The 27,917-nt window shown below is 43.7% G+C and overlaps 1 protein-coding gene across 1 annotated transcript in view; it reads right to left on the bottom strand.

Annotated features, from left to right (window-relative positions):
- Positions 1-27,917, bottom strand: part of LOC141063251 (uncharacterized) — a 52,529-nt gene that overhangs the window by 13,597 nt on the left and 11,015 nt on the right. The window contains exons 5-6 of the mRNA XM_073557321.1: positions 27,741-27,838; positions 27,452-27,542 (exon numbers count right to left, since the gene is read on the bottom strand). Coding sequence (XP_073413422.1) covers positions 27,452-27,542; positions 27,741-27,838 — 189 coding nt within the window. The remainder of the gene's footprint in view (positions 1-27,451; positions 27,543-27,740; positions 27,839-27,917) is intronic.

Genomic DNA, 27,917 nt, shown 5'->3' with positions numbered 1-27,917 from the left:
CAATGACGGAAGGTAGGTATCCTTCCGCACTGTATTCCTCCGCCACTTAAAAAAAAAAAAGTCCCTAGTCTAACTTTATGCCATTGCTGTGTGGGAAATTCCCACGCAGCAATGGCATAAAGTGAGACTAGGGACTTTTTTTTTTTTTAAAGTGGCGGAGGAATACAGTGCGGAAGGATACCTACCTTCCGTCATTGGATTCCTGCAGCCCGTAGAGAACGGCAGCAACAGCTGATGCTGCAGTTCTCTACCCAAGATCGTCGTGGGACACACTCGTGGACTGCTTCGGATCGTGGGTGAGTATTTTTGTGGTTTGTTATGTTAATATTTATTCCGTAAAAGACAATGGCTTCGGGGAACAATGTGACAAGTATTGGTAAGTATGTTACTCTATGTTATATGTACTGTATGTCTATGTATGTATTGTATGAATGCATTGTATGTAGTATGTATGTAGTATATATGTGGTATGTATGGAGCATGTAGTATGTATGTAGTATGTATGTAGCATGCATGTAGCATGCAGTATGTATGTAGCATGCATGTAGTATATATGTAGTATGTATGTAGCATGTAGTATGTATGTAGTATGTATGTAGTATGTATGTAGTATGTATGTAGCATGCATGTAGTATATATGTAGTATGTATGTAGCATGTAGTATGTATGTAGCATGTAGTATGTATGTAGCATGCATGTAGTATGTATGTAGTATGTATGTGGTATGTATGTAGCATGTAGTATGTATGTAGCATGCATGTAGTATGTGTTATGTATGTAGTATGTATGTTGTATGTATGTAGCATGCATGTAGTATGTATGTAGTATGTATGTAGTATGTATGTAGTATGTATGTAGTATATATGTAGTATGTATGTAGCATGTAGTATGTATGTAGCATGCATGTAGTATATATGTAGTATGTATGTAGCATGTAGTATGTATGTAGTATGTATGTAGTATGTATGTAGTATGTATGTAGCATGCATGTAGTATATATGTAGTATGTATGTAGCATGTAGTATGTATGTAGTATGTATGTAGTATGTATGTAGTATGTATGTAGTATGTATGTGGTATGTATGTAGCATGTAGTATGTATGTAGCATGCATGTAGTATATATGTGTTATGTATGTAGTATGTATATGGTATGTATGTAGCATGCATGTAGTATGTATGTAGTATGTATGTAGTATGTATGTAGCATGCAGTATGTATGTAGTATGTATGTAGTATATATGTAGTATGTATGTAGCATGTAGTATGTATGTAGCATGCATGTAGTATGTATGTAGTATGTATGTAGTATATATGTAGCATGCAGTATGTATGTAGCATGCATGTAGTATATATGTAGTATGTATGTAGCATGTAGTATGTATGTAGCATGCATGTAGTATGTATGTAGCATGTATGTAGTATGTATGTGGTATGTATGTAGCATGTAGTATGTATGTAGCATGCATGTAGTATATATGTGTTATGTATGTAGTATGTATGTAGTATGTATGTGGTATGTATGTAGCATGCATGTAGTATGTATGTAGTATGTATGTAGTATGTATGTAGCTTGCAGTATGTATGTAGTATGTATGTAGTATATATGTAGTATGTATGTAGCATGTAGTATGTATGTAGCATGCATGTAGTATGTATGTAGTATGTAGTATATATGTAGTATGTATGTAGCATGCAGTATGTATGTAGCATGCATGTAGTATATATGTAGTATGTATGTAGCATGTAGTATGTATGTAGCATGCATGTAGTATGTATGTAGCATGTATGTAGTATGTATGTGGTATGTATGTAGCATGTAGTATGTATGTAGCATGCATGTAGTATATATGTGTTATGTATGTAGTATGTATGTGGTATGTATGTAGCATGCATGTAGTATGTATGTAGTATGTATGTAGTATGTATGTAGCATGCAGTATGTATGTAGTATGTATGTAGTATATATGTAGTATGTATGTAGCATGTAGTATGTATGTAGCATGCATGTAGTATGTATGTAGTATGTATGTAGTATATATGTAGTATGTATGTAGCATGTAGTATGTATGTAGCATGCATGTAGTATATATGTAGTATGTATGTAGCATGTAGTATGTATGTAGCATGCATGTAGTATGTATGTAGTATGTATGTAGTATATATGTAGTATGTATGTAGCATGTAGTATGTATGTAGCATGCATTTAGTATGTATGTAGTATGTATGTAGTATATATGTAGTATGTATGTAGCATGTAGTATGTATGTAGCATGCATGTAGTATATATGTAGTATGTATGTAGCATGTAGTATGTATGTAGTATGTATGTAGTATGTATGTAGCATGTAGTATGTATGTAGTATATATGTGTTATGTATGTAGTATGTATGTAGTATGTATGTGGTATGTATGTGGTATATATGTGGTATGTATGTGGTATGTATGTAGTATGTATGTAGTATGTATGTAGTATGTATGTAGCATGTAGTATGTATGTAGCATGCATGTAGTATGTATGTAGTATGTATGTAGTATTTTTTTTTTTTTTTTAACATTTAACACATTAGCCGGATGATGGGACTACTACTGTCCCATCATTGGCTAATGGGTCAATCACTGTCATGGTAGCAGGCATCGCCTGATGGGACTTGTAGTCCCATCGGACGATGCTTGCACAGACCCCCGGACATCAGCACAGCCCCCCGGCAGGCCGGCACAGACCCCCACAGGGTGCACAGACCACCGGCAGGCCGGCACAGCCCCCCGGCAGGCCGGTACAGACCCCCACAGGGTGCACAGACCACCGGCAGGCCGGCACAGCCCCCCGGCAGGCCGGTACAGACCCCGGGCAGTCCACACAGCCCCCCGGCAGGCCGGCACAGCCCCACGGCAGGCCGGCAGAGACCCCCGGAAGGCCCGAAATGACGGCGCATCATGATGCGCACACACCGCGCATCATGATGACGTCAGGCTGTCAATCAACTTTGAACTTCCGATTCCGATGCCGACTTCCGATATTGAAAAAATATTGGAAGTCGGTATCGGAATTCCGATACAGCAAGTATCGGCCGATACCCGATACTTGCGGTATCGGAATGCTCAACACTACTGACCACTATATCAGTTGTACGACCTGGCAATAATTTTGTACAAATGTTTTTAGGAAAAACAATTGTCATTTGGATTGTGAATGCAGAATTAAAAACCTGAGAATGTCAAAGAAGCATCACATTAAATCAGCTGTATTTGAACATTTCACCATCACTCAAGATAGAAAACATTATGTCTGTCAGTGTATGACAAATGATCCAGACGAAAACAAATGCTGTGAAGCCAAGATGAGTGCATATTCAGGCAAAGATAAAAATGCTCCTACCAGAGCTTCTAATCTAAAGAGACATTTACAGCGCTTTCATCCAGAAGTACTGAAAGCAGTGGATGAGAAAGACTGCATCCAAACCAATGAACCAGTGCCCAGCTCTTCCAGCCAAACAAAGCAGCAGAGAACTTTGCAGCCATCAGTTGCAAGATATTTTGTCAGTGACAAAGTTACTGTGACAATGACAGTAGATACATTTAAAAAACAGATCATAGAGCTTGTTGTAAAGGATAGTGTGCCTATTTCATTATTTTCACGACCAGCTTTTATGTGTCTGAATGGGGAAATGGTCCGCAAGCTTGGTGTTTCTCTGGAGAGAGTATTAGAAAATTAGTAATTGAAGAAGATTTTAAACAAAAGGAAGAACTTAAAAAAACTCTCAAGGGAGCCTGTTTCTTAAAATGGATGCCTGCACACGTCACAGAGTGAACTATTTTGCCATCAATGTCCGATTTGTTTGTGACAAAAATGAAAGTTACCAAGACATTGGCAGTAAAAGACACCAAAGCTCATCACACCAGTGAGTTTCTCCAGGTCTTGGTGGAAAAGGTTCTGCAAGACTATGAACTTAAAAAAGAGCAAGTTCTTTCTGTCGTAACTGACAATGCTTCAAATATGATAAGTACTATTAAGCTAATGAATGAGAGTAATGATGGTGACCAGCAGCTAGAAGAACATTCTGGGTCCACAGACACAGAAATGTTTGAAATAGAGGAACACAGTATTGTAACTGAGGAGCAAACTGAAGTTGCTTCAGATGAACAGCAACATGATAGTTTAGATGATCTTGTTGAAACTGTGTCAATATGTTCTTTCATTCATCACATGCGCTGTGTTGTGCATACGCTACAGCTGGCTATAAGAGACAGTCTGCAAGAAGGACATGCTGCTGCACGGATTGGCAAGGTGAGAAAATTGGCTACTGTTGCCAGAACCCCTAAAGTTGACTCAATTTTGAAGAGACGTGCTGGAAAAGGGGCAATTATTGATCAAGCCACACGATGGGGCAGTACTTACTTAATGATTCAGCGCTTGGTTGAACTGAAAACCTTTCTTGTAGACATGGCTAACCCTCAACTGACGCTAAATGAAAGTCAGTGGAATCAGGTGACTGAGCTGGAAAAATTGCTAGAGCACCCATTTACAGTGACTAAAAAATTACAAGCAGAGGACTTAACTCCAGGTATTTTCTTAAAGGAGTGGAAGAACCTGATGTTTCGCCTGTCCCAAAGAGGAGGGTTAATTGCAAGTGGCATTGCTACATCAATGAAACGGAGAGAGGAGCTACTATTACAAAATAACATTCTTTTGGCAGCTGTTTATGTAGACCCAATGCATCGGATTCTTCTAGATGATCAACAGCTAAGTAAAGGAAAAGAAGCTCTGTTTGAAATAGCAGTAAGGATGAAAGGGTTGCAGAACAGTCAGGAGGAACAAGAAGAATTTGGTCGTCCTGCCACATCTTCACCCTCATCATCAACTGATGAAGAATTTAATTTCGAAAAATATTTGGATCACAAGCACCGTGCAAAGCGTTCCCGCATAGAAGAACAGCCAGTACATTTCAGCAGAATTTTTCATGTGCACTAAAAGAAATTGAGAAATTTGACCGTTCATCAAAAATAACAGTGCAACAAGCGATTCCTCTGTATCCTGACATTGTCAGAGATGTTGCCCGAGTGGTTACTGCTTTGCCACCAACACAAGTTAGTGTAGAGAGGTTGTTCTCTGCTCTCAAAATAATTAGATCAGATTTGAGGGCATCCATGAAGGAGGATCTGACAGAGGCAATACTTTTTCTGAGGACAAATTTATAGATTTCTTCCTTTTAACTGCATAAAAGTGTTTATTGCATATTTACTTACAGTTTAGAAAAGTTTATAAAAGTTATTTGCTATATTCTAATTGTATTCTAATAAATGTAGTTTTTGCTCTAAGTGGTCTGATTACTTATATGATGGTGAGAAACTGAATAAGCACGATGTTTAATATTTTACAACAGTAAATTTGTTGTTATGAATTGGCCATTTATGAAGGAGTCGGAGTCGGAGCCGGAGTCGGAGCCTGATAAAATCCAGGAGTCGGAGTCGCAACTGTGGCTTACCGACTCCACAGCCCTGCTGGCCAGTAAAGGTCTAAAAGAAGAAAAAATAATGACATGGCCCCCTTGTTCACCTGATCTGAACCCCATAGAGAACCTGTGGTCCCTCATAAAATGTGAGATCTACAGGGAGGGAAAACAGTACACCTCTCAGAACAGTGTCTGGGAGGCTGTGGTGGCTGCGGCACGCAATGTTGATCGTAAACAGATCAAGCAACTGACAGAATCTATGGATGGGAGGAAGGCCAGTGTCATCATAAAGAAAGGTGGCTATATTGGTCACTGATTGTTTTTGTTTTGTTTTTGAATGTCAGACATGTTTATTTCTACATTTTGTGTTGTTATATTGGTTTCCATGGTGAAAATAAACAAGTGAGACGGGTATAGATTTGTATTTTATTAAGTGGCCTAATAAATCTGCACAGTAATAGTTACCTGCACAAGCAGATATCCATCCTCCTAAGATAGCCACATCTAAAAAAACCCCACTCCAACTTCCAAAAATATTAAGCTTTGATATCTATGAGTCTTTTGGGCTGATTGAGAACATAAGTTGTTATTCATTAATAAAAAGAATCCTCTCAAATACAACTTGCCTAATAATTCTGCACACGGTGTACATATGGCTAATACATAAAAACCATATATACAAAATGATTATGTACAAAAGAGGGACTGTTAATACCAGATGAAGGGAAACCACGGTTTAAACAAGGATTTTTAGTGATTGAAATCCAGAATTTGTAAATATGCAAATAAATACAGCAACACAAATTATGGAACATACGTAGAATGTATTGTATTGATTAACGAACGCTGTAAGCTAAAGCTGGATGTTTTTGAATAAAATTCACTAATTTTGCATAATGTCCAAGAAAAGTGTGCGGTGAATTATATTTCTTGTGCTTATCTGGGTCCCACGTGGTCCATTTCACCAGCACCTTGCCCTTTTAATGACCCGAGTGCACGCCATCCTACCATTATTTCCAAAATGGGGTCACTACAGGGGGGATTCTGTTGGTCTGGGAATTGGAAATGACACCCCTCTGGGAATTGGAAATGACAGCCCTCTGTGAATTCATCTATGGGTGTAGTGACCTATCTACCTATTTTCCAATGTAAAATCTGGGGTTAAAACAACATTTTAGTGGTAAAAATGTAATTATTTTTTCTTCAAAGCCCAATGGTATAATTTTCTATGGAACAGCTGTGGTGTCAGTATGCTCACTGCACCACTAGAAGAATTCATTCAGGGAAGTATTTGGTAAAATGCAGTCACTTTTGGGGGTTTATGCTGTTCTGGCACCTCAGGGGCTCTGACAATGTGACACGTCACCCACAAACAATTCCAGCAGAATCTGCTCTCCAATACGGCGCTATTTCCCTTTGGAGCTCTGCCATGCGCCCAAACAGTGGTTTACCCCCACATATGGGGTGTCAGCATACTCACGACAAATTACACAACACATTTTTGGGTCCAATTTCTCCTGTTACCCTTTGGAAAAAATTGAGGGCGGAAAGATCATTTTTTGTGGAAAAAATATGATTTTTTAATTTTCACGGCTCTACGTAATTATCTTCTATGAAGCACTTGGGGTTCAAAGTGCCAACACACATCTCCTTGGGGGGGTCTTGTTTCCAAATTAGTGTCACTTGTTGGAGGTTTCCACTGTTTAGGCACATCAGGGGCTCTCCAAATGCAACATGGCAACCGCTAATTATTCCCACATATTTTACATTCAAAAAGTCAAATGTCGCGCTTTCTCTTCCGTGCCCTGCCGTGTGCCCAAACAGTAGATTTCCCCCACATATGGGGTATTGGCATGCTCAGGAGAATTTGCAAAACAAAACGTATAGTCCATTTACTCCTGTTACCCTTGCAAAAGTGAAAACATTAGGTGTAAAGGAACATTTTTGGTATAGAAAAGTAAATGTTTATTTTTTCCTTCCAAATTGCATTCATTCCTGTGAAGCACTTGAAGGGTTAATAACCTTCTTGAATGTGGTTTTGAGCACCTTGAGGGGTGCTGTTTTTAGAATGGTGTAACTTTTGTGTATTTTCTGTCATATTGACCCCCCAAACTCACTTCAAATGTGAAGTGGTCCCTAAAAAATGGTTTTGTAAATTTTGTTGTAAAAATGAGACATCGCTTGTCAAATTTTAACCCTTATAACTTGCTAATGAAAAAAATTTGTTTCCAAAATTGTGCTGATGTAAAGTGTGGGAAATATGATTTATTAACTATTTTGTGCAAAATATTCAAAATTTTTGACAAATTTTCTTTTTTAACAAATAAACGCAAATCATATCAAATAAATGGTACCACTATCATAAAGTACAATATGTCACAACAAAACATTCTCAGAATCACCAGGATTCGTTGAAGCGTTTTAGAATTATGACCTCATAAAGTGACACTGGTCAGAGTTGAAAAAATTGGTCACATAAGCAAAAACAGGCTCTGGCGTGAAAGGGTTAATATTTTGTTGCACAACATTTTGATGCAATCACTACAATCAAAAGATTCCTGTAACGGTCAATGAGACTTACGTAGTGTGCTCTGATTACATATTTATCTATATTGGCTTATGACAGGTTGCTGATCCCTCACTGACCTGCCCCCATTTTTACGTAATGCATATAATAGCATTGATATTATTGTTGATAATGCCTGTAACGATAATGTAAAATATGACGTAAGATTTCCCTGATTTTCACATTTTCTGGAACATTCAAGACTCTTCTATTCACATACTGAACTCTGCTATGCCAGTTGTGAGGGCTTGACACCCCCTGTTTTTTTCCTGTCATGCCTGCATCTTCACTCACAGCTTTTAACCTGAGACTACAGCTCACTCGCTCCTTCCTGTTCCCCCTCCCCATTAAGGAATGCTAATTAGCCAAGAATGTTCTTTGTATAAGCCCATGTGTTGTATATATATATGTGGGAAATATCAAAGAGGCCATAACTCGGACCCAATCAGTGATAGAAATATGAAATTACATATTTGGCATGTTCTTCGATGGGACTATTTAGCCTGTGTTTTTCCAAATTATAGCTTCAGCAGAATCCGAGAAGTGGATTCCTGCGCAACCAGGGCAGCCCGATGCTTTGTGTTTCATTTTGAATGAACGCCAGCGACAAGCTGAATAAGATGATACTATGTGCGTTTCTATACGAGGTACCCTCTGCAAGATATGATTATTATAGTTTTCTTAGCCAGATTGTAACTCTGAAAGCAGGGGGAGGACCAACACAAGCCAGACCCTTTACTGATGTCACAATCCCAGGGGTATAAGTCACTTTAAGTCAGGACAGCTCATTCTAGCCTGGGAAACTGCTGCATCCAGACCCCTCAATGCATGGTGATGTCTGGCTTCTCCCACCAGCATGGTTCTGCCTGAAATGATCTAAGTAAAGGCCCCTTTACATTTAGCGATGCACCAGCGATCCCGACCAGCGATATAACCCGGTCAGGATCGCTGGTGCATCGCTAAATGATTGCTAGTGAGCTTCCACACAGGAAGATCTCACAGCGATGCAGCAGGGATCTAGCGGTTGTTACTTACCTTTCACACGCAGCCCAGCAGGAAGCAGATGACGAGAAATGGAGCTACGCGATTAGCGATGGACAGCGGGGGAGCCGGTCGGAGGTAAGTATCACACATAGCGATATCGCTGCTGCGTCACCAAATCGGTGATGCTTTAGCGATATTGTTAGCGATATTGCTATGTGTAAAACCCCCTTAACATGTGAATGCCTCTTTTCTTGTTAATCCTCTTTTTTTTATTTGTAATTGCTTTGTACATAATTTAATTGTCTCATATTGTAAAATCTTTTTATATCTTCTGTAAACACTGCCTATCTTTTGGGAGTAAAAATATAAAATTACTAGTTCCGTATCTCCTTGCTCTATCACAAATTCATACGTGCCTGAAGTTGATTACGCTACTAATTTGGGTTGTCTTCGTACCCCTTTATTAATTTAAATATTGATAGAGAAATCACAAGCTGGTGGTAGCGAAGTGTGCTCTGGCCTAGGTTGGCTAGCTGGCAGTGACGAAAGGGATTTTATAAGCTGATTGTCTAGCTGCGGCCAGAGCCTTTATAATTCCCTTGCTGCAGTGGGCCTAATAGCCAGTGCACAACAAGTAGCCCGTCTGGCAACTAATTATCCTAGGTGCAGTTCCCTGATTGACCTGAGGGTAAAGGGGGCGCCGGAGAGTTGCAATTTCCAAAGCGGAACTGGAAAGTGGGATATACACAATTCCCAGCAGTTTGTAACTCATTGTTGGCAGCGGTGGGATGACTAAAATAAGCCCCCATGCAGTAAATTGATAGGTCAAGACTATCTTGCTGTTTTTCATCACATTATGGCAGTGGTGGGATAACTAAGATAAGCCCCCCGGCCCATGTAATAGCCGTGTGCTTGCCAAAGGTCATACAACCCCTTTTTCTGACATTTGGTGGCAGAGCGGTAGGATCATAGAGCACTAATGATCTGGATTAAGCAATCATCCCTCTCACTAAAACTTGCATGGTTCTTCCGAGGACCCTGCAGCAACAGTTTGGAGAACGAACTCAGTGTTTACTAGTCCTGAGACAATTGTGTGTACTTGTGATTACCCCCTCCCTTCTCTTTGTTTTTCTATCCTATCTCTTCCTTTATTTTGCAAACATGGATACGTGGAGAGAATCTTATTATAAGCGGCTGAACAAGGATGCCCTTGCGGCCCTGTGCACATCAAACCAGCTTGACGCCGCCGACAAAAGCAGAGAAGTTGATTGCGGCGCTGGTGCAATGGGAAGAGAGCCAGGACCATTCCCAAGGCCCAGTGGACACAGAAGGCAGCGCCCATGCCGATGGTGCAGCTTCAGCGGTCTAGCTGGTGCTGGCCAGCCTTACCTGTAGCCAGGGAGCCATGGACCGCTATCCGGAACTGGCCCTACAACACTGCCCCGCTGAAGATATGGACAGACGTCAGCTGCTGATCCAGCAAGCGCTGGAGAGAGCGTCAAGCTGAGAGAGCTGAGTGCCAAGCAGAGCCTGAAAGAGCTGAGCGCCAAAGCCCAGTGAGACAACGAACTGGAGGTTCTTAGGCAGGGGGGAATCCTCTCCACAGCCTGGAGCCGCAAGCCCAACAGCGCTCAGAGTCCTAAACCCCGGCAAGAGCATTTTCCTGTGATGGAAAAGGACGGGGACTTGGACAGTTTTCTGTGGGCCTTTGAGAAAGCCTGTAGACAGTACCAGCTGCCTATGGAACAATGGGACCAGGCACTTGGCCCCAGGGCTAAAAGGCAAAGCTCTGGAGGCGTTTGCTTTTCTCCCGCCAGAAGAAGATGACCACTATGGTGCCATCAAGCAGGACCTGATCGCCAAATACTGGCTAACCCCTGAGGTATACCGAAAGAAGTTCCGGAACCTCCAACATGGCCCATACGACAGTTATATTGATGTGGTGCAAGGACTCAGGACCCACTTTGACCAGTGGATCCACGGACTGTCAGTGAACACCTTTGAGCTGCTGAAAGACCTTATGATCTAAGACCAGTTCTTACATCTTTGCCCAGCTGAGGTCCGACAGTTCATACTGGACCAAGAGCCAACGGATGCGAACAAAGCAGCGCAGATTGCCGACACCTATGAGGCCAACCGGAAACCAGAGACACGGAAGCCAGTCACTGCCAGCTGGAGAGGGGGTAAGCCTGCAACCAACCCCAGTGCCCCGGCCAGCCGACACACCGGAGGCCCTGTCCCATTTGCCAATGCCAGACCCACATCAGACCCTCGCCAGTGTTTTCTCTGCAAACGGACTGGACATCTCAGTGCCACCTGTCCGGAGATGCAGAAGAACCCCCCAGTCAAGGCGTCTGGGCCCAACGCCTCTGTTCTTTTGGTGGGTGGTGTGGTTGGAAAGGTCGATGACAACGTGCAGCACATCTGTGTGGGGGCCCGCCTCGATAGAAGCCTCAAGGACACCATGGCCGAACGAACCCTCATCCAACCCGGACTGGCGACCAGTGAAGAGATGATTGATGGGAAAACCCTAAACGTCACCGGGATTGGGGGAGTCAGCTGCCCCTTGCCAATGGCCCGGGTTTTCATTGATTGCGGTGCTGGGAGCTGGGTGAGGGAAGTGGGGGTGTCCGAAAGCCTGCCCACTGATGTTTTATTGGGGAATGATTTGGGGAGAATGGTTGCATATTACTTCCCTGACACCCCTCCCCAATCTGATAATAAGGGTAACATTGACCCTGATGATGGTCGGAAACTGAATGGGTTACCTGACAATGCTTTATATAGTAATGATGCATTTGATAACCATTCTTTCCCTAGGAATGATGCTGATAGTGATGTAAATGTGCCAACTGAACCTGATAACCATTTTTCTGAGAAGGTTGATGTGTCTACAGGTACAGGAGTGCTCAGTCACGTTGCTCTGCGGAGTGAGACGGCTGAGGAAACCCTAGCAGGAGCAAGTGTCGATGCTACAGGAAATGGGGAGGTGCATGGGAACCGTGAGGAAGGTGATGCCATGCCACTGGCCAGTGCCACCGAGGAAGGTAACTGGCCCATAAGTAGCACTGCCCCTGAAATGTTGGGGGTGGATGGGGAGGTAGAAATCCCCTTGGAGACAGCCTACGTAGCTGCTGTCACCCGCAGTCAAAGTGCCTGGAATGCAGGTAGCACCCTGCATTCTGGACCCTCCTCCGCTACAGTAGTGACTGAACTAGAGGTGGACCCACAGCAGGTCCCAGAGGGTCCCAGTGAAGAGGGGACCCCACTTCTGTCTGCCTCCAGCCAGGAGTTTCAGGTTGCTCAGCGGTCAGATGCGAGCCTGGAGAAATTGAGACACCTCGCCGAGACACCCACCTCCGCAACTGATAAGGAAAGGGTGTTCTGGGAACGAGGAAGGTTGTACCGGGAGACAGTACCCGGAGAATCCCAAAAGGAGTGGCTGAGGGAAAGACAGCTGGTCATTCCCTATTGATTTAGGGCTGAGTTGTTACGGATTGCCCATGAGATTCCACTTGCTGGACACTTGGGGATCAGCAAAACTAAGGACCGGCTGTCTCAACACTTCTATTGGCCCAAGATGGGGACAGACATGTCCGAATCATGCCACTCCTGTATCATCTGTCAAAAAATGGGGAAGGCAGGGCTTGCCCCTAAGGCTCTCCTGATCTCTTTTGCCGGTGATAGAGGAGCCTTTCCAGAGAATCGCAGTGGACATTGTGGCCTGCTGGCAGTCCCCAGCAGCTCTGGAAAGCAATGCATTCTTACCATGGTAGACTACGCTACGTGGTACCCAGAGGCAGTAGCTCTGTCCTCAACCAGGGCGAATAAGGTGGCGGATGCACTGGTGACCATCTTTTCAATGGTAGGATTTCCCAGGGAGATGCTTACCGATCAAGGGACCCAATTCATGTCTCACCTAATGGAGGCTCTCTGTAAGAAAATGCAGGTGACGCAGATGGTATCGAGTGCGTATCACCCACAGACCAATGGTTTGTGTGAACGCTTCAACGGTACCCTCAAACAGATGCTCCGCTTGCTGGTTGAGACCCAAGGGCGCGACTGGGAGCGGTACCTCCCACACCTGCTATTCACTTACAGAGAAGTTCTGCAGGCCTCGATGGGGTCCTCCCCCTTCGAGCTCCTCTACGGCAGGCCAGTCTGGGGTCCCCTTAGGTTGGTAAAAGAATCCTGGGAAGATGAGCTAAACCCCACTGAAGTGTCCATCATGGATTATGTCATGCGCTTCCGTGACAAGATTAAGATAATCCTTTAATCGTCCCACCATGGGGAAATTCAGAGCATTACAGCAGCAAGGCAGGAACAAGTACAGATACAGATGCATAAAGGCATTACATTGACAGTAGGTAGGTACATATACGAAGAAAAAAAAAAAAAAAAATTTAACCGGACTGTCACAACTTTGGATCTATCAGTTCTCTGTTTGGGTCGTTCTCCGTTTTGGACAGTGCTGGTTATACAGCCTAACTGCAGCAGGAAGGAAGGACTTTCGATAGCGCTCCCTCTCACATTTAGGATGAAGTAGCCGGTCACTGACAGTACTGCACATCTTTGTCACGGTCTCATGCATGGGATGGGAATCATTCTGCACCATGTAGCTCACCTTGGCCAGTATCCTCCTGTCGCCTACTTCCTGAACTGGGTCAAGGGGGCATCCCAGGACAGAGCTGGCCCTTCTAATCAGTTTGTCCAGCCTATTCCTGTCCCTGGTTGATATGCCACTACCCCAGCACGCCACACCAAAGAAGATGACTGATGCCACAACAGAGTTGAAGAATGATGCAAGGAGTGCCCCTCTAACTCCGAAGGCTCTCAGCCTTCTGAGCAGATAAAGCCTGCTTTGGCCCTTCCTGTACACTGCATCCAAGTGATGGGCCCAGTCAAGCTTATTATTGAGGATCACACCAAGGTACTTATAGGTGTCGACTATCTCAATGTCATTTCCCTGAATGTTCACCACTACTGGTGGATTTTTGCCCTTGCGAAAGTCCACCACCAATTCCTTGGTCTTCCCGGAATTAATCCTAAGGTGGTTCCTCTGACACCACTCCACAAAAGCTTGGTTAGTATCTCTGTACTCTCTTTCAACTCCTCCTGTGATGAGGCCTACTATTGCAGAGTCATCAGAATACTTCTGCAAGTAGCAGCTAGATGAGTGGCACCTAAAATCCGCAGTGTACAGTGTGAAGAGAAAAGGGGCAAGAACTGTACCTTGAGGTGCCCCTGTATTGCAGATCACTGTATCTGACACACTGTCCCGAACCTTTACAAACTGAGGTCGGTTCGTGAGGTAGTTAAGGATCCAGGTGGAGAGTTGGAGGTCCACGCCAACAAGGCCCAGCTTGTCTCTCAGTAGACCTGGCTGTATGGTGTTAAAAGCACTAGAGAAATCGAAGAACATTATTCTCACAGTGTTCCCAGGTTTCTCCAGGTGAGAGAGAGTCCTATCTAGAAGGTGGATAATGGCATCATCCACACCAATGCCCGGCCTGTAGGCAAACTGGAGAGGGTCCATATCAGAGCTCACTAGAGGACAGAGACGTGTGAGAACCAATCTCTCTAGTACCTTCATCAGGTGTGATGTCAATGCTACAGGTCTATAGTCATTAAGGTCTTTCGGATAAGGTTTCTTCGGAACTGGTACCACACACGATAATTTCCACAGTTGTGGTACTATACCCATTCTCAGGCTCATATTGAACAGATATGTAATGATCTCACTCAGCTGGTGCCCACAGGTTTTGATTAGCCTTGCACTGATGCCGTCAGGACCTGAAGCCTTCAAAACTTTGATCTTATTCAGTTCTTTTGCAACCTGGGTACTTGTGAAGAATCATAGAATCATAGAATCGTAGAGTTGGAAGGGACCTCCTGGGCCATCTGGTCCAACCCCCTGCTCAAAGCAGGATTCGCTAAATCATCCCAGTCAGATGCCTGTCCAGCCTCTGTTTCAAGACTTCCATTGAAGGAGAACTCACCACTTCTCGTGGCAGCCTGTTCCACTCATTGATCACTCTAACTGTCAAAAAGTTTTTTCTAATATCTAATCTGTGTCTCCTCCCATTCAGCTTCATCCCATTGCTTCTAGTCTTTCCTTGTGCAAATGAGAATAAAGTTGTTCCTTCTACAATGTGACAGCCCTTTAGATATTTGTAGACAGCTATTAAGTCTCCTCTCAGTCTTCTCTTTTGCAAACTAAACATTCCCAAATCCTGCAACCTTTCCTCATAAGACAGGGTTTGCAGACCGGTCACCATTCTGGTCGCTCTTTTCTGAACTTGCTCCAGTTTGTTGATGTCTTTTTTAACCCCTTCACCCCCAAGGGTGGTTTGCACGTTCATGACCGGGCCAATTCTTACAATTCTGACCACTGTACCTTTATGAGGTCATAACTCTGGAACGCTTCCATGGATCCCGGTGATTCTGACAATGTTTTCTCGTGACATATTGTACTTCATGTTAGTGGTAAAATTTCATTCAAATAACTTGCGTTTATTTGTGAAAAAAATGGAAATTTGGCAAAAATTTTGAAAATTTCGCAATTTTCCAACTTTGAATTTTTATGCCCTTAAATCACAGAGATACGGCACACAAAAAACTTGATAAGTAACATTTGCCACATGTTTACTTTACATCAGCACAATTTTGGAACCAAAAATTTTTTTTGTTAGGAAGTTATAAGGGTTAAAAGTTGACCAGCGATTTCTCATTTTTACAACACCATTTTATTTTTAGGACCACATCACATTTGAAGCCACTTTGAGGGGTCTATATGATAGAAAATACCCAAAAGTGACACCATTCTAAAAACTGAACCCCTTAAGGTGCTCAAAACCACATTCAAGAAGTTTATTAACCCATTAGGTGCATCACAGGAATTTTTTTGAATATTTAAAAAGAAATGAACATCTAACTTTTTTTCATAAAAAAAATACTTCAGGTTCAATTTTTTTTATTTTACCAAGGGTAACAGGAGAAATTGGACTGCAAAAGTTATTGTGCAATTTGTCCTGAGTACGCTGATACCTAATTTGTGGGGGGGAAATGACTGTTTCGGCGCATGGCAGAGCTCAGAATGGAAGGAGCGCCGTTTGACTTTTTCAATGCAAAATTGGCTGGAATTCAGATCGGACGCCATGTCACGTTTGGAGAGTCCCTGATGTACCTAAACAGTGGAAACCCCCTACAAGTGACCCCATTTTGGAAACTAGACCCCCCAAGGAACTTATCTAGATATGTGGTGAGAACTTTGAACCCACAAGGGCTTTACAGAAGTTTATAACGTACAGCGGTACAATTAAAAAATCATATTTTTTCCACAAAAATGATCTTTTCACCCCAATTTTTATTTTCCCAAGGGTAACAGGACCCTAAAAGTTATTGTGCAATTTGTCCTGAGTACGCTGATACCCCACATGTGGGGGTAAACCACTATTTGGGCGCATGGCAGAGCTCGGAAGGGAAGCAGTGCCATTTGACGTTTTTGGCTGGAATTGAGATCGGACACCATGTCGCGTTTGGAAAACCCCTGATGTACCAAAACAGTGGAAACCCCCCACAAATGACACCATTTTGGAAACTAGACCCCCTAAGGAACTTATCTAGATGTGTGGTGAGAACTTTGAACCCCCATGGGCTTCACAGAAGTTTATAACATAAAGCCATACAATTAAAAAATCATATTTTTTCCACAAAAATGATCTTTTCACCCTCAATTCTTATTTTTCCAAGGGTAACAGGACCCTAAAAGTTATTGTGCAATTTGTCCTGAGTACGCTGATACCCCACATGTGGGGGTAAACCACTATTTGGGCGCATGGCAGAGCTCGGAAGGGAAGCAGCGCCATTTGACGTTTTTGGCTGGAATTGAGATCGGACACCATGTCGCGTTTGGAAAACCCCTGATGTACCAAAACAGTGGAAATCCCCCACAAATGACACCATTTTGGAAACTAGACCCCCTAAGGAACTTATCTAGATGTGTGGCGAGAACTTTGAACCCCCATGGGCTTCACAGAAGTTTATAACATAAAGCCATACAATTAAAAAATCATATTTTTTCCACAAAAATGATCTTTTCACCCTCAATTCTTATTTTTCCAAAGGTAACAGGACCGTAAAAGTTATTGTGCAATTTGTTCTTACGCTGATACCCCACATGTGGGGGTAAACCACTATTTGGGCGCATGGCAGAGCTCGGAAGGGAAGCAGCGCCATTTGACGTTTTTGGCTGGAATTGAGATCGGACACCATGTCGCGTTTGGAAAACTCCTGATGTACCAAAACAGTGGAAACCCCCCACAAATGACACTATTTTGGAAACTAGACCCCCTAAGGAACTTATCTAGATGTGTGGTGAGCACTTTGACCCCCCCAGTGCTTCACAGAAGTTTATAATGCCTGGGCGTGAAAATAAATAATTCGTATTTTTTTCCACAAACATGATCTTTTAGTCACCATTTTTTTATTTTCCCAAGGGTACCAGGAGAAATTGGACCCCAAAAGTTGTTGTCCAATTTGTCCTGAGTATGCTGATACCCCATATGTGGGAGAAAACTACTGTATGGGCACACGTCGGGGCTCGGAAGGGAAGTAGTGACGTTTTGGAATGCAGACTTTGATGGAATGGTCTGCGGGTGTCATGTTGCCTTTGGAGAGCCCCTAATGTACCTAAACAGTGGAAACCCCCCACAAATGACCCCATTTTGAAAACTAGACCCACTAAGGAACTTATCTAGATGTGAGGTGAGCACTTTGAACCCCCAAGGGCTTCACTGAAGTTTATAATGCCAGGGCATGAAAATAAAAAAATCGTATTTTTTCCAGAAACATGATCAATTAGTCCCCAATTTTTTCATTTTCCCAAGGGTAACAGGAGAAATTGGACCCCCAAAAGTTGTTGTCCAATTTGGCCTGAGTACGCTGACACCCCATATGTGGGAGAAAACTACTGTTTGGACACACGTCGGGGCTCGGAAGGGAAGCAGTGACGTTTTGGAATGCAGACTTTGATGGAATGGTCTGCGGGTGTCATGTGCGTTTGGAGAGCCCCTGATGTACCTAAACTATTGAAACTCCCCACAAGTGACCCCATTTTGGAAACTAGACCCCCCTTCGGAACTTATCTAGATGTGTGGTGAGCACTTTGAACCCCCAAGTGTTTCACAGAAGTTTATAACACTCGGATGTGAAAATAAAAAAATCATTTTTTTCCACAAAAATGATATTTTTGCCCCCAATTTTTTATTTTCCTAAGGGTAACAGGAGAAATTGGACCCCCAAAATTGTTTTGCAATTTGTCCTGAGTAGGCTGATACCCTACATGTGGGGGTAAAACACTGTTTGGGCGCATGGCAGAGCTTGGAAGGGAAGGAGCACCATTTGACTTTTTCAACTCAGAATTGGCTGGAATTGAGATCAGACGCCATGTTGCATTTGGAGAGCCCCTGATGTGCCCAAACAGTGGAAACCCCCAATTATAACTCCAACCCTAACCCCAACACACCCCTAACCCTAATCTGAGCCCTAACCCTAGCCCTAACCCTAGCCCTAACCCTAACCCTAGCCCTAGCCCTAAGGCTGTGTGCACACGCTGCAGATTTTGCTGCGGTTCCGCAGCGGTTTTGGCTGCTGCGGACCCGCAGCAGTTTCTGCTGCGGTGTACAGTACCATGATTCCCTATGGGAATCAAAAACCGCAGTGCAGACGGTGCGGAATTTTCCGCGCGGATTATCTGCGGTTTTCAATCCGCAGAAAGAATTGACATGTCAATTCTTTCTGCGGATTCTCCTGCGGTTTGCCATCTCCTCTATTGAGATGAAAAACCGCAGGACAAAACCGCAGAGCAATCCGCAGGTAAAACCGCAGGTCTTTTGACCTGCGGTTTCACCTGCGGATTTTACAAAATCCGCGCGGATGAATCCGCACCTAATCCGCAGCGTGTGCACACAGCCTTACCCTAACGGGAAAATGGAGATAAATACTTTTTTTTTTAGTTTTATTATTTTTCCCTAACTAAGGGGGTGATAACGGGGGGTTTGACTTACTATTTATGGAGGTTTTTATGTTTGGCGGCTGTCACACGCTAAAAGACGCTTTTTATTGTAAAATAGTTTTTGCATCACCACATTTTGAGAGCTATAATTTTTCCGTATTTTGACCCACTGAGTCATGTGAGGTCTTATTTTTTGTGGGACGAGTTGACGTTTTTATTGGTACCATTTTCGGGCATGTGACATTTTTTGATCGCTTTTTATTCCTATTTTTGGGACGCAGAATGAACAAAAACCAGCATTTCATGAATTTCTTTTGGGGGGGTGCGTTTACACCGTTCCGCGTGCGGTAAAATTGATAAAGCGGTTTTATTCTTCGGGTCAGTACGGTTACAGCGATACCTCATTTAGGTCGTTTTTTTATGTTTTTGTCGGTTTTATGCAATGAAAACTATTTTATATAAAAAATAATTATTTTTGCATCGCTTTATTCTGTGAGCTATAACTTTTTTATTTTTTCGCTGATGATGCTGTGTGGCGGCTCGTTTTTTGCGGGACAAGATGACGTTTTCAGCGGTACCATGGATATTTATATGCGTCTTTTTGGTCGCGCGTTATTACACTTTTTGTTTGGCGGTATGATAATAAATCATTATTTTTTGCTTCGTTTTTTATTTTTTAAGAGGTTCGCTAAAAGGGTTAACTAATGGGACAGTTTTATAGGGCGGGTCATTACGGACGCGGCGATACCTAATATGTGTACTTTAATTGTTTTTTTTTTATTATTTCCAAAAAATGGATTTATTGAGTGAATATTTTTTTTTTTTTTTCTAATTTATTTGGCGATTTTTTTAAATTTATTTTTACATTTTTTTTTAATTTTTTTTTTACTTTATTACATAGTCCCAGGTGGGACATCACTGTCCTGTGACAGATCGCTGATCTGTCACATCACAGATCACTGTGACAGATAAGCAATCTGTCACAGGCATTGAAGAAGACTTCCTCTTGCCTGCGCTTTGCAGGCACTGAGGAAGCCAGCTTCCTCAGGTCCCCGAAGGCCCCCGTCGCCATCTTGGATTCGGGGGCCTGGAGGATAGGAGCCCCCCGCAGCAGCGCTGCACATTGCGCTGCCGTGGGGGGCTCAGGGAAGCACGGAGGGAGCCCCCTCCCTGCCGATGCTTCCCTTTAACTCCCGGTACACCGCGATCATGTTTGATCGCGGTGTGCAAGGGGTTAACGTGTCGGGGGCGGTCCGTGACCACCCCTGACACATAGTGCCGGGTGTCAGCTGTGATAATCAGCTGACACCCGGCCGCGATCAGCGGCGCTCACCACGTGGGCGCCGCTGATCGCGGTAGACGTACTATCCCGTCCACGGTCATACGGGCCCGGGTACCGTGGACGGGATAGTACGTCGCATGTCAGGAAGGGGTTAAAATGTGGTGCCCAAAACTGGACACAATATTCCAGATGAGGTCTGACCAAAGAGGAGTAGAGGGAAATAATGACTTCACGTGATCTAGACTGTATGCTTCTGTTAATACATCCTAGAATTGCATTTGCCTTTTTTGCTGCTGCATCACACTGTTGACTCATATTCAGTCTGTAATCTATTAGTATACCCAAGTCTTTTTCACATGTGCTGTCACTTAGCCCTATTCCTCCCATTCTATATATGCTTTTTTCATTTTTATTGCCCAGATGTAGTACTTTGCATTTCTCCCTGTTAAAAACCATTCTGTTAGTTGCTGCCCACTTCTCCAGTTTATTTAAATCTTTTTGAATCCTCTCTCTCTCTTCTCTAGTATTAGCTATCCCTCCTAGCTTTGTGTCATCAGCAAATTTGATCAGTTTACCCTCAATTCCTTCATCTAAATCATTGATAAAGATGTTGAACAATACAGGGCCCAGGACAGAGCCCTGTGGTACCCCACTTGAGACATTCCTCCAACTGGATGTGCAGCCATTTACGACCACTCTTTGGGTCCGATCACTAAGCCAGTTATGAATCCACCTAACAGTTGCCTTGTCCATTCCATACTTAGTCATTTTTTCAATAAGGATTGTATGAGAGACTTTGTCAAATGCTTTGCTGAAGTCAAGATATACTATATCTACAGCATTTCCTTGATCCACCCAATCAGTGATACCGTCATAGAAGGAAATTAAGTTAGTCTGACATGACTTATTAGTTACAAACCCATGCTGACTCTGTTTAATCACTTCATTCTTATCCAGGTATTGACATACATGTTGTTTAATAATTTGTTCAAAGATCTTTCCTGGTATAGAAGTCAGACTCACCGGCCTATAGTTGCCTGGGTCCACCTTCTTCCCCTTTTTGAAGATAGGAACAACATTTGCTCTTCTCCAGTCTTCTGGCACTTCTCCTTTTCTCCAAGAATTTTCAAAGATTATGGAGAGGGGTTCAAAAATTTCTTCTGCTATCTCCTTCAGTACTCTGGGGTGTAATTCATCTGGACCTGGAGACTTGAATTCATTTAGGTTAGCTAAGTGTTTCCTCACTATCTTTCTGTTTATAGATATCCTGGATTCTTCTATTCCCTTAATAGGACAGTGAATAACAGTTGATGTTACATTTCCTTTCTGAGAGAAAACAGATGCAAAATAGGAATTTAAAAGTTCAGCCTTCTCAACATCCTGTCTTACCATGTCATCATTTTCATCCTGTAAAAATCCTATAGCATCTTTGACTTTTCTTTTACTTTTGACATATCCCCAAAATCCTTTATTATTGCTTTTGACATCTCTTGCAAGCCTCAATTCATTTTCAGCTTTAGATAATCTGGTTTGTGCCCTGCAGGTTCTGCAGACAGCATTATATTCTTCTTTAGATATGCCTCCCTCTTTCCATTTTATAAACATTTTTTTCTTCCTTTTTAGCATGTGCTTAAGTTCTGTGTTCATCCATCCTGGCTTCCTTAAATGCTTCCTATTCTTCCCTCTTTTCGGAATTGTTAACAACTGTGCTTTGAGAATTTCATTTTTCAAGATTTCCCATCCTTCCTGGACATTTTTGTCTTTAAGGATATCCAGCCATTGGATCCCTCCAATTCTCTTTCTGAATCCCTTAAAATCTGCCTTTCTGAAATCTAACCTTGATGTCTGAGTCTTCACTGGTCTTCCGCCTCTAGTTATCCAAAATTCTAAAATAGCATGGTCGCTACTTCCTAGGGTCCCAGCCACTTTTACCTCCTCAACCATTTCCTCCCTGTTTATAAGGATTAGATCCAAGGTAGCAGTTCCCCTTGTTTTCTCCCTTACCTTTTGGAAGATAAAGTTGTCAGCAAGAGAGGATAAGAATCTCCTTGACCTGTTAGTTTTGCCTGAGAGAGATTCCCAACAAATGTCTGGATAGTTGAAATCTCCCATGACAACTATGTCATATTTTTTGGAGAACTTGGCCATTTGATGCATAAAGAGTTCACCCATAACTTCAGCTTGCACAGGCGGCCTGTAGTAAATGCCTACAATGGTGTCCTTTCCATTGTTCTGTCCTTGTATTCTTACCCAAACAGTTTCCACAGAACTCCCAGTCTCTGAAGCTTCAATCTCTGTGCAGATATACGCGTTTCTAACATACAATGCGACACCCCCTCCTCGTTTATCAAGTCTGTTTCTTGCAAATAAGTTGTATCCTTCTAGTCTTGTATTCCAATCATGTGTATTGTCCCACCAAGTTTCAGTGATTCCAATTACATCATATTTCTTTTCCTGTGTTAATAGTTCCAATTCTCCTTGTTTGTTGCCCATGCTTTCTGCATTAGTATAGAAACATTTTAGTTTGTGATTGGTTTCTCTTTCTCCAATATATTTATTAACTAGATTCTTTCGTCTTTGTTCTTCCTTTCCACTTCTAATAGCAGAGTTCTCAATAGCATTTGTCAGGTGTATGGCTTTTTCTGGTCTTTTGCTTCCCTTCCCATGTTGTTCTAGTTTAAAGCTCTCCTTACATATGGGGGCATATTCAGTGGAGCATCATATGGGGGCATATTCAGTGGAGCATCTTATGGAGGCAGCATATGGGGGCATATTCAGTGGAGCATCTTATGGAGGCAGCATATGGGGGCATATTCAGTGGAGCATCTTATGGAGGCAGCATATGGGGGCATATTCAGTGGAGCATCTTATGGAGGCAGCATATGAGGGCATATTCAGTGTAGCATCTTATGGGGGCAGCATATGAGGGCATATCCAGTGGAGCATCTTATGGGGCAGCATATAAGGGCATATTCAGTGAAGCATCTTATGGAGGCAGCATATGGGGGCATATTCAGTGGAGCATCTTATTGGGGCATATTCAGTGGAGCATCTTATGGAGGCAGCATATGGGGGCATATTCAGTGGAGCATCTTATGGAGGCAGCATATGAGGGCATATTCAGTGTAGCATCTTATGGGGGCAGCATATGAGGGCATATCCAGTGAAGTATCTTATGGGGCAGCATATAAGGGCATATTCAGTGAAGCATCTTATGGAGGCAGCATATGGGGGCATATTCAGTGGAGCATCTTATGGGGGCATATTCAGTGGAGCATAGTATGGGGGCATATTCAGTGGAGCATCTTATGGAGGCGGCATAAGGGGGCATATTCAGTGGAGCATCTTAAGGGGACAGCATATGGAAACATTCGATGGAGCATCTTATGGGGGCAGCATATGGGGATATATTCAATGGAGCATCTTATGGGGCCTATTCTATGGAGCATTTTATGAGGCAGCATATGGAGCATAATCTATGGAATGTCTTATGGGGCCATAACCTTTATGGAGCAGCATATGGGGCATATTATTCTATGGAGCATCTTATGGGGCCATTATTAACCTCTGTGCAGCATTATATGGGGTGCATTTTGTATGGAGCATCTTATGGGGCCATCATGAACTGTATGGAGCATTATATGGGGCTCCTGATTCAATATGGATATTCAAAAACATTCAACCTACTGATGTCTCAATTAATTTTACTTTTATTGGTATCTATTTTTATAGTGGTTTGAAAAAACCACTATATTGTAATCCGAACGCTGCTAACTTATTCTTCTTATTATTATTATTAAGTTGATTTCCGCAATTAATACAGTACGAACCGCTACACGCACAGACTACGTTGAGGTGTCGTTTCGAAGCCAGCGTCCACGAGAGGTGTGCTAAGTATTTTTCGTGTCGATCGGATTTGTAGTTTTTGCGCAATTTGCATTTGAAAATTTTTTTTCCCGTCATTGGAATGCACTGTCCCCAATGCTTTTCAATGGGAAATGGCAAAACGTGCCCTGAGGCGATTGAAATGGCAGTTAAGCTCATTGATATGCGCAGGCAGACCAAGTTACTATGCCAACGCCTACGAATGTCACATGACGCCCCAAGGACAGAGCTTCTGCCACATAATATCAGCTCTTAAAGCGAAACCAACAGCACTAATGCAAATCTAGCTTCATCACATGACACATGCCCCTGAGAGAGAATGTACGCCAAAGTTGATTTAGAAGAAGCCCAGCGAGCCAAACTAGCTCTTAAAGGGCCGACGCGCCAAAGTGATTGTTAAAGGGCCGGTGCACCGAAATGAGTCTTAAAGGGCCGACACGCCAAATCGAAAGCTGAGCGACCCCAGGCTCCAAATCGGAGGCTGCGCCACCCCGGCCTCCAAATCGGAGGCCGAGCCACCCCGGCCTCCAAATCGGAGGCCGAGCCACCCCGGCCTCCAGATCGGAGGCTGATTGACCCCTGCCACAAAATCAGACCCTGAGGGGCCCCAACAAAATCGGACCCTGAGGGGCCTCGGCCACAAAATCGGACCCTGATGGGCCCCGGCCACAAAATCGGACCCTGAGGGGCCCCAACCACAAAATCGGACCCTGAGGGGCCCCAACCACAAAATCGGACCCTGAGGGGTCCCAACCACAAAATCGGACCCTGGGGGCCCCGGACACAAAATCAGACCCTGTGGGTCCCCGGCCAGAAAATCGGACCCTGAGGGGCCCAACCCACAAAATCGGACCCTGAGGGGCCCCGGCCAGAACATCGGACCCTGAGGGGCCCCGCCCACCAAATTGGACCCTGAGGGGCCCCGCCCACCAAATTGGACCCTGAGGGGCCCCGCCCACCAAATCGGACCCTGAGAGGACCCGCCCGCCAAATCGGACCCTGAGGGGCCCCGCCCACCAAATTGGACCCTGAGGGGCCCCGCCCACCAAATCGGACCCTGAGGGGACCCGCCCGCCAAATCGGACCCTGAGGGGCCCCAACCACAAAATCAGACCCTGAGAGGTCCCAACCACAAAATCGGACCCTGAGGGGCCCCGGACACAAAATCGGACCCTGTGGGGCCCCGGCCACAAAATCGGACCCTCAGGGGCCCAAACCACAAAATCGGACCCTGAGGGGCCCAACCCACAAAAACGGACCCTGAGGGGCCCCAACCACAAAATCGGACCCTGAGGGGCCCCACTCACAATATCGGACCCTGAGGGGCAACACCCACAAAATCTGACCCTGAGGGGCTACACTCACAAAATCGGACCCTGAGGGGCCACAACCCACAAAATAGGAGCCTGAGGGATCCCGGCCAACAATTCAAGCCCTGAGGAGCCCAGGCCAAGGAATCAGATCCTGAGGAGCCCCACCCACCAAATCAGACCCTGAGGCCAAAGTGGCCCCTGAGAGGCACTCACAGTTAAACCGGATCCTGAGTTGAAAGTCTTGCAGGAGCAGCAGGCAAGTCTCTCTTAAAGGGGCAGCCGGGTACGATTTCAAACCACTATCTGTACTTCCTTCAGGAAATACACATCTAGTTATTTTTGAAATTTACCAGTAGCTGCTGCATTTTCCACCCTAGGCTTATACTTGAGTCAATAAGTTTTCCAAGTTTTTGTGTCAAAATTAAGGGGGGGTAGGCTTATACTCGGGTCGGCTTATACTCGAGTATATACGGGTAATCCTCCAATGTCAGCTGGACATGGTATGGGGATAGTTTATAGTTCAGTTAGTAAAGGCATCATACTTCTTGCTGTTAACTAGTTAATGCTTTCTTGACCACCACACTGCAGTGTCAAAAGAGGAAGACAGAGAGACAGGCAGCAACATCATATCAGAGAGCTCGTGACCTCAAAACACAAAATCCTCAGATCCTAATATTGTGACATAATATTAAGAATAATATCTATTCATTGATATTGCGCTATTAAATCCACTGACGGATCTGCTGTGAATGGCGAAACTCGCTGATGTGAAAGTAGCCCAAGTCACTGCCGACAGTGTCTGCATTAGTCATACTCGCCAATGGGGGGGGCAGCAAGAAAAGTGCCTAGGGCAGCACAAACTCTAAATACGGCCCTGCCTGCAGGCGTGAATAAATGTATATTACAGCCATCAGCCACGCACAGCTTAGAGATATATCATGGCACAGGTGGAATGTTTGCCCTGTAGATTATCACAATCCTCCTTGAAGTTAGTTGGTTTTAATACAAATTGAAAAGTCAGGATAAAGGGAAACTCTGCTGTTATTATACAGAAATTCACACTCGGCCTCACTGCACATTTACTGTTGTCCATCATAAAAGGGAAGTTTGGCCAGAAAGACTGGACCTGGTCTTGTAGGGACCATGAGACATTCAGCAGCACAGAAGGGAGAGAAGATTCATCCGATAAGATCTCAGGGATCTAGGAAGCCAACAGCATCATTACCCTCCGCTTTCTGTTACAGGCCCATCATAATACCTTTCTTCAAGTGATTTTCTAACTTGTCAGCACACTCTACGTACGCTGTCATTTGGCTTTATAGTTACAGATCTGGGCAGGTAACGGTCAGCGTCTTCTAATGTGAAGGAGACAATGGCTAATGAAATCAGTTATTAAACCTTATATAAGTCAGTTCTGATATGGTGTACCAAGATGGCGTCTGTGTCTTCAGACACCTTGGAAGGAATCCTTGGAATGCAGAAGCTAAGATACTGGATACCATATATGGAAGTGAAGTTGAAATAGACCTATCATAGACTGACACTGGCTACTCAGGAGATTGTGTGACACCCATTTCCTGTCTCTCTGTCTTCAGAATAAACTTCAGTTGTGTGCAAGCCTTTACTGAGAAAGGGGTAGACATCTAACTCTGTGTTCAGTGTGACTCTTTAAGAGTGCACTCGGCCTATATTGGATCAGGTGCAAGCAATCATATAGATCTCTCTTTAAGGGATCACCCTCACACTAATACCAGGGGGTAGGTGGATCCTCCAGGTTGTAAGTTCTATAGAAAAGGTCAAAGTCATTTGAACAGTTTTGGTGGAGGAGAATGTTGTGGTCAAGAGACAAAATGGTGATCATGGTAATATGGCCGGACTACACCACCAATAAGGCAGCCACAGCCAGTGACTGAGAAGAATCTGTGACTTCTCTGCATTCAGTGGTTACTACTCACCTGGGTAGTCATATGTGGGAATCTCCTCTTTACACCGCTCATCATCTCTCACATATGTCTCTGTAGTATTAATATGGGTCAGATCTTCACCCTGAAACAAATATTGTAAAAGTCACCGACAGATGGAGAAGTCCCATCTATGATCAGCTCTAATCCTGCCATCTCCACCGTTCTCATTACACAAGTATAAAACATATAATACTGGTGGATAAAACAAGACTGAGCACAAGACCTTCACAGCCGTCTACACATCATAGGGAAGATCTCCTGACACCTTCTCTCCATCTACCTGATGATCCTGAGGAACATTGGGATCTTCTTGGTTACAGTCCTGTGGAAGAAGAGGACGGGGACATCTCTCTGGTGTTGTCCTCTTACTGGATAGATCTGGAGGAAACACATACAGGGACTGAATTCATTCTCTACATACAGATAATTATAGGCCGTGTGTATTTAGTCCTGTCTA

This window comes from Dendrobates tinctorius, unplaced genomic scaffold, assembly GCF_039654945.1.
Source record: "Dendrobates tinctorius isolate UK_male_01 unplaced genomic scaffold, ASM3965494v1 ptg000249l, whole genome shotgun sequence".
Lineage (NCBI taxonomy): Eukaryota > Metazoa > Chordata > Amphibia > Anura > Dendrobatidae > Dendrobates > Dendrobates tinctorius.
Note: the sequence above shows the minus strand (reverse complement) of the source record. Positions and strands in the feature narration are given on the sequence as shown.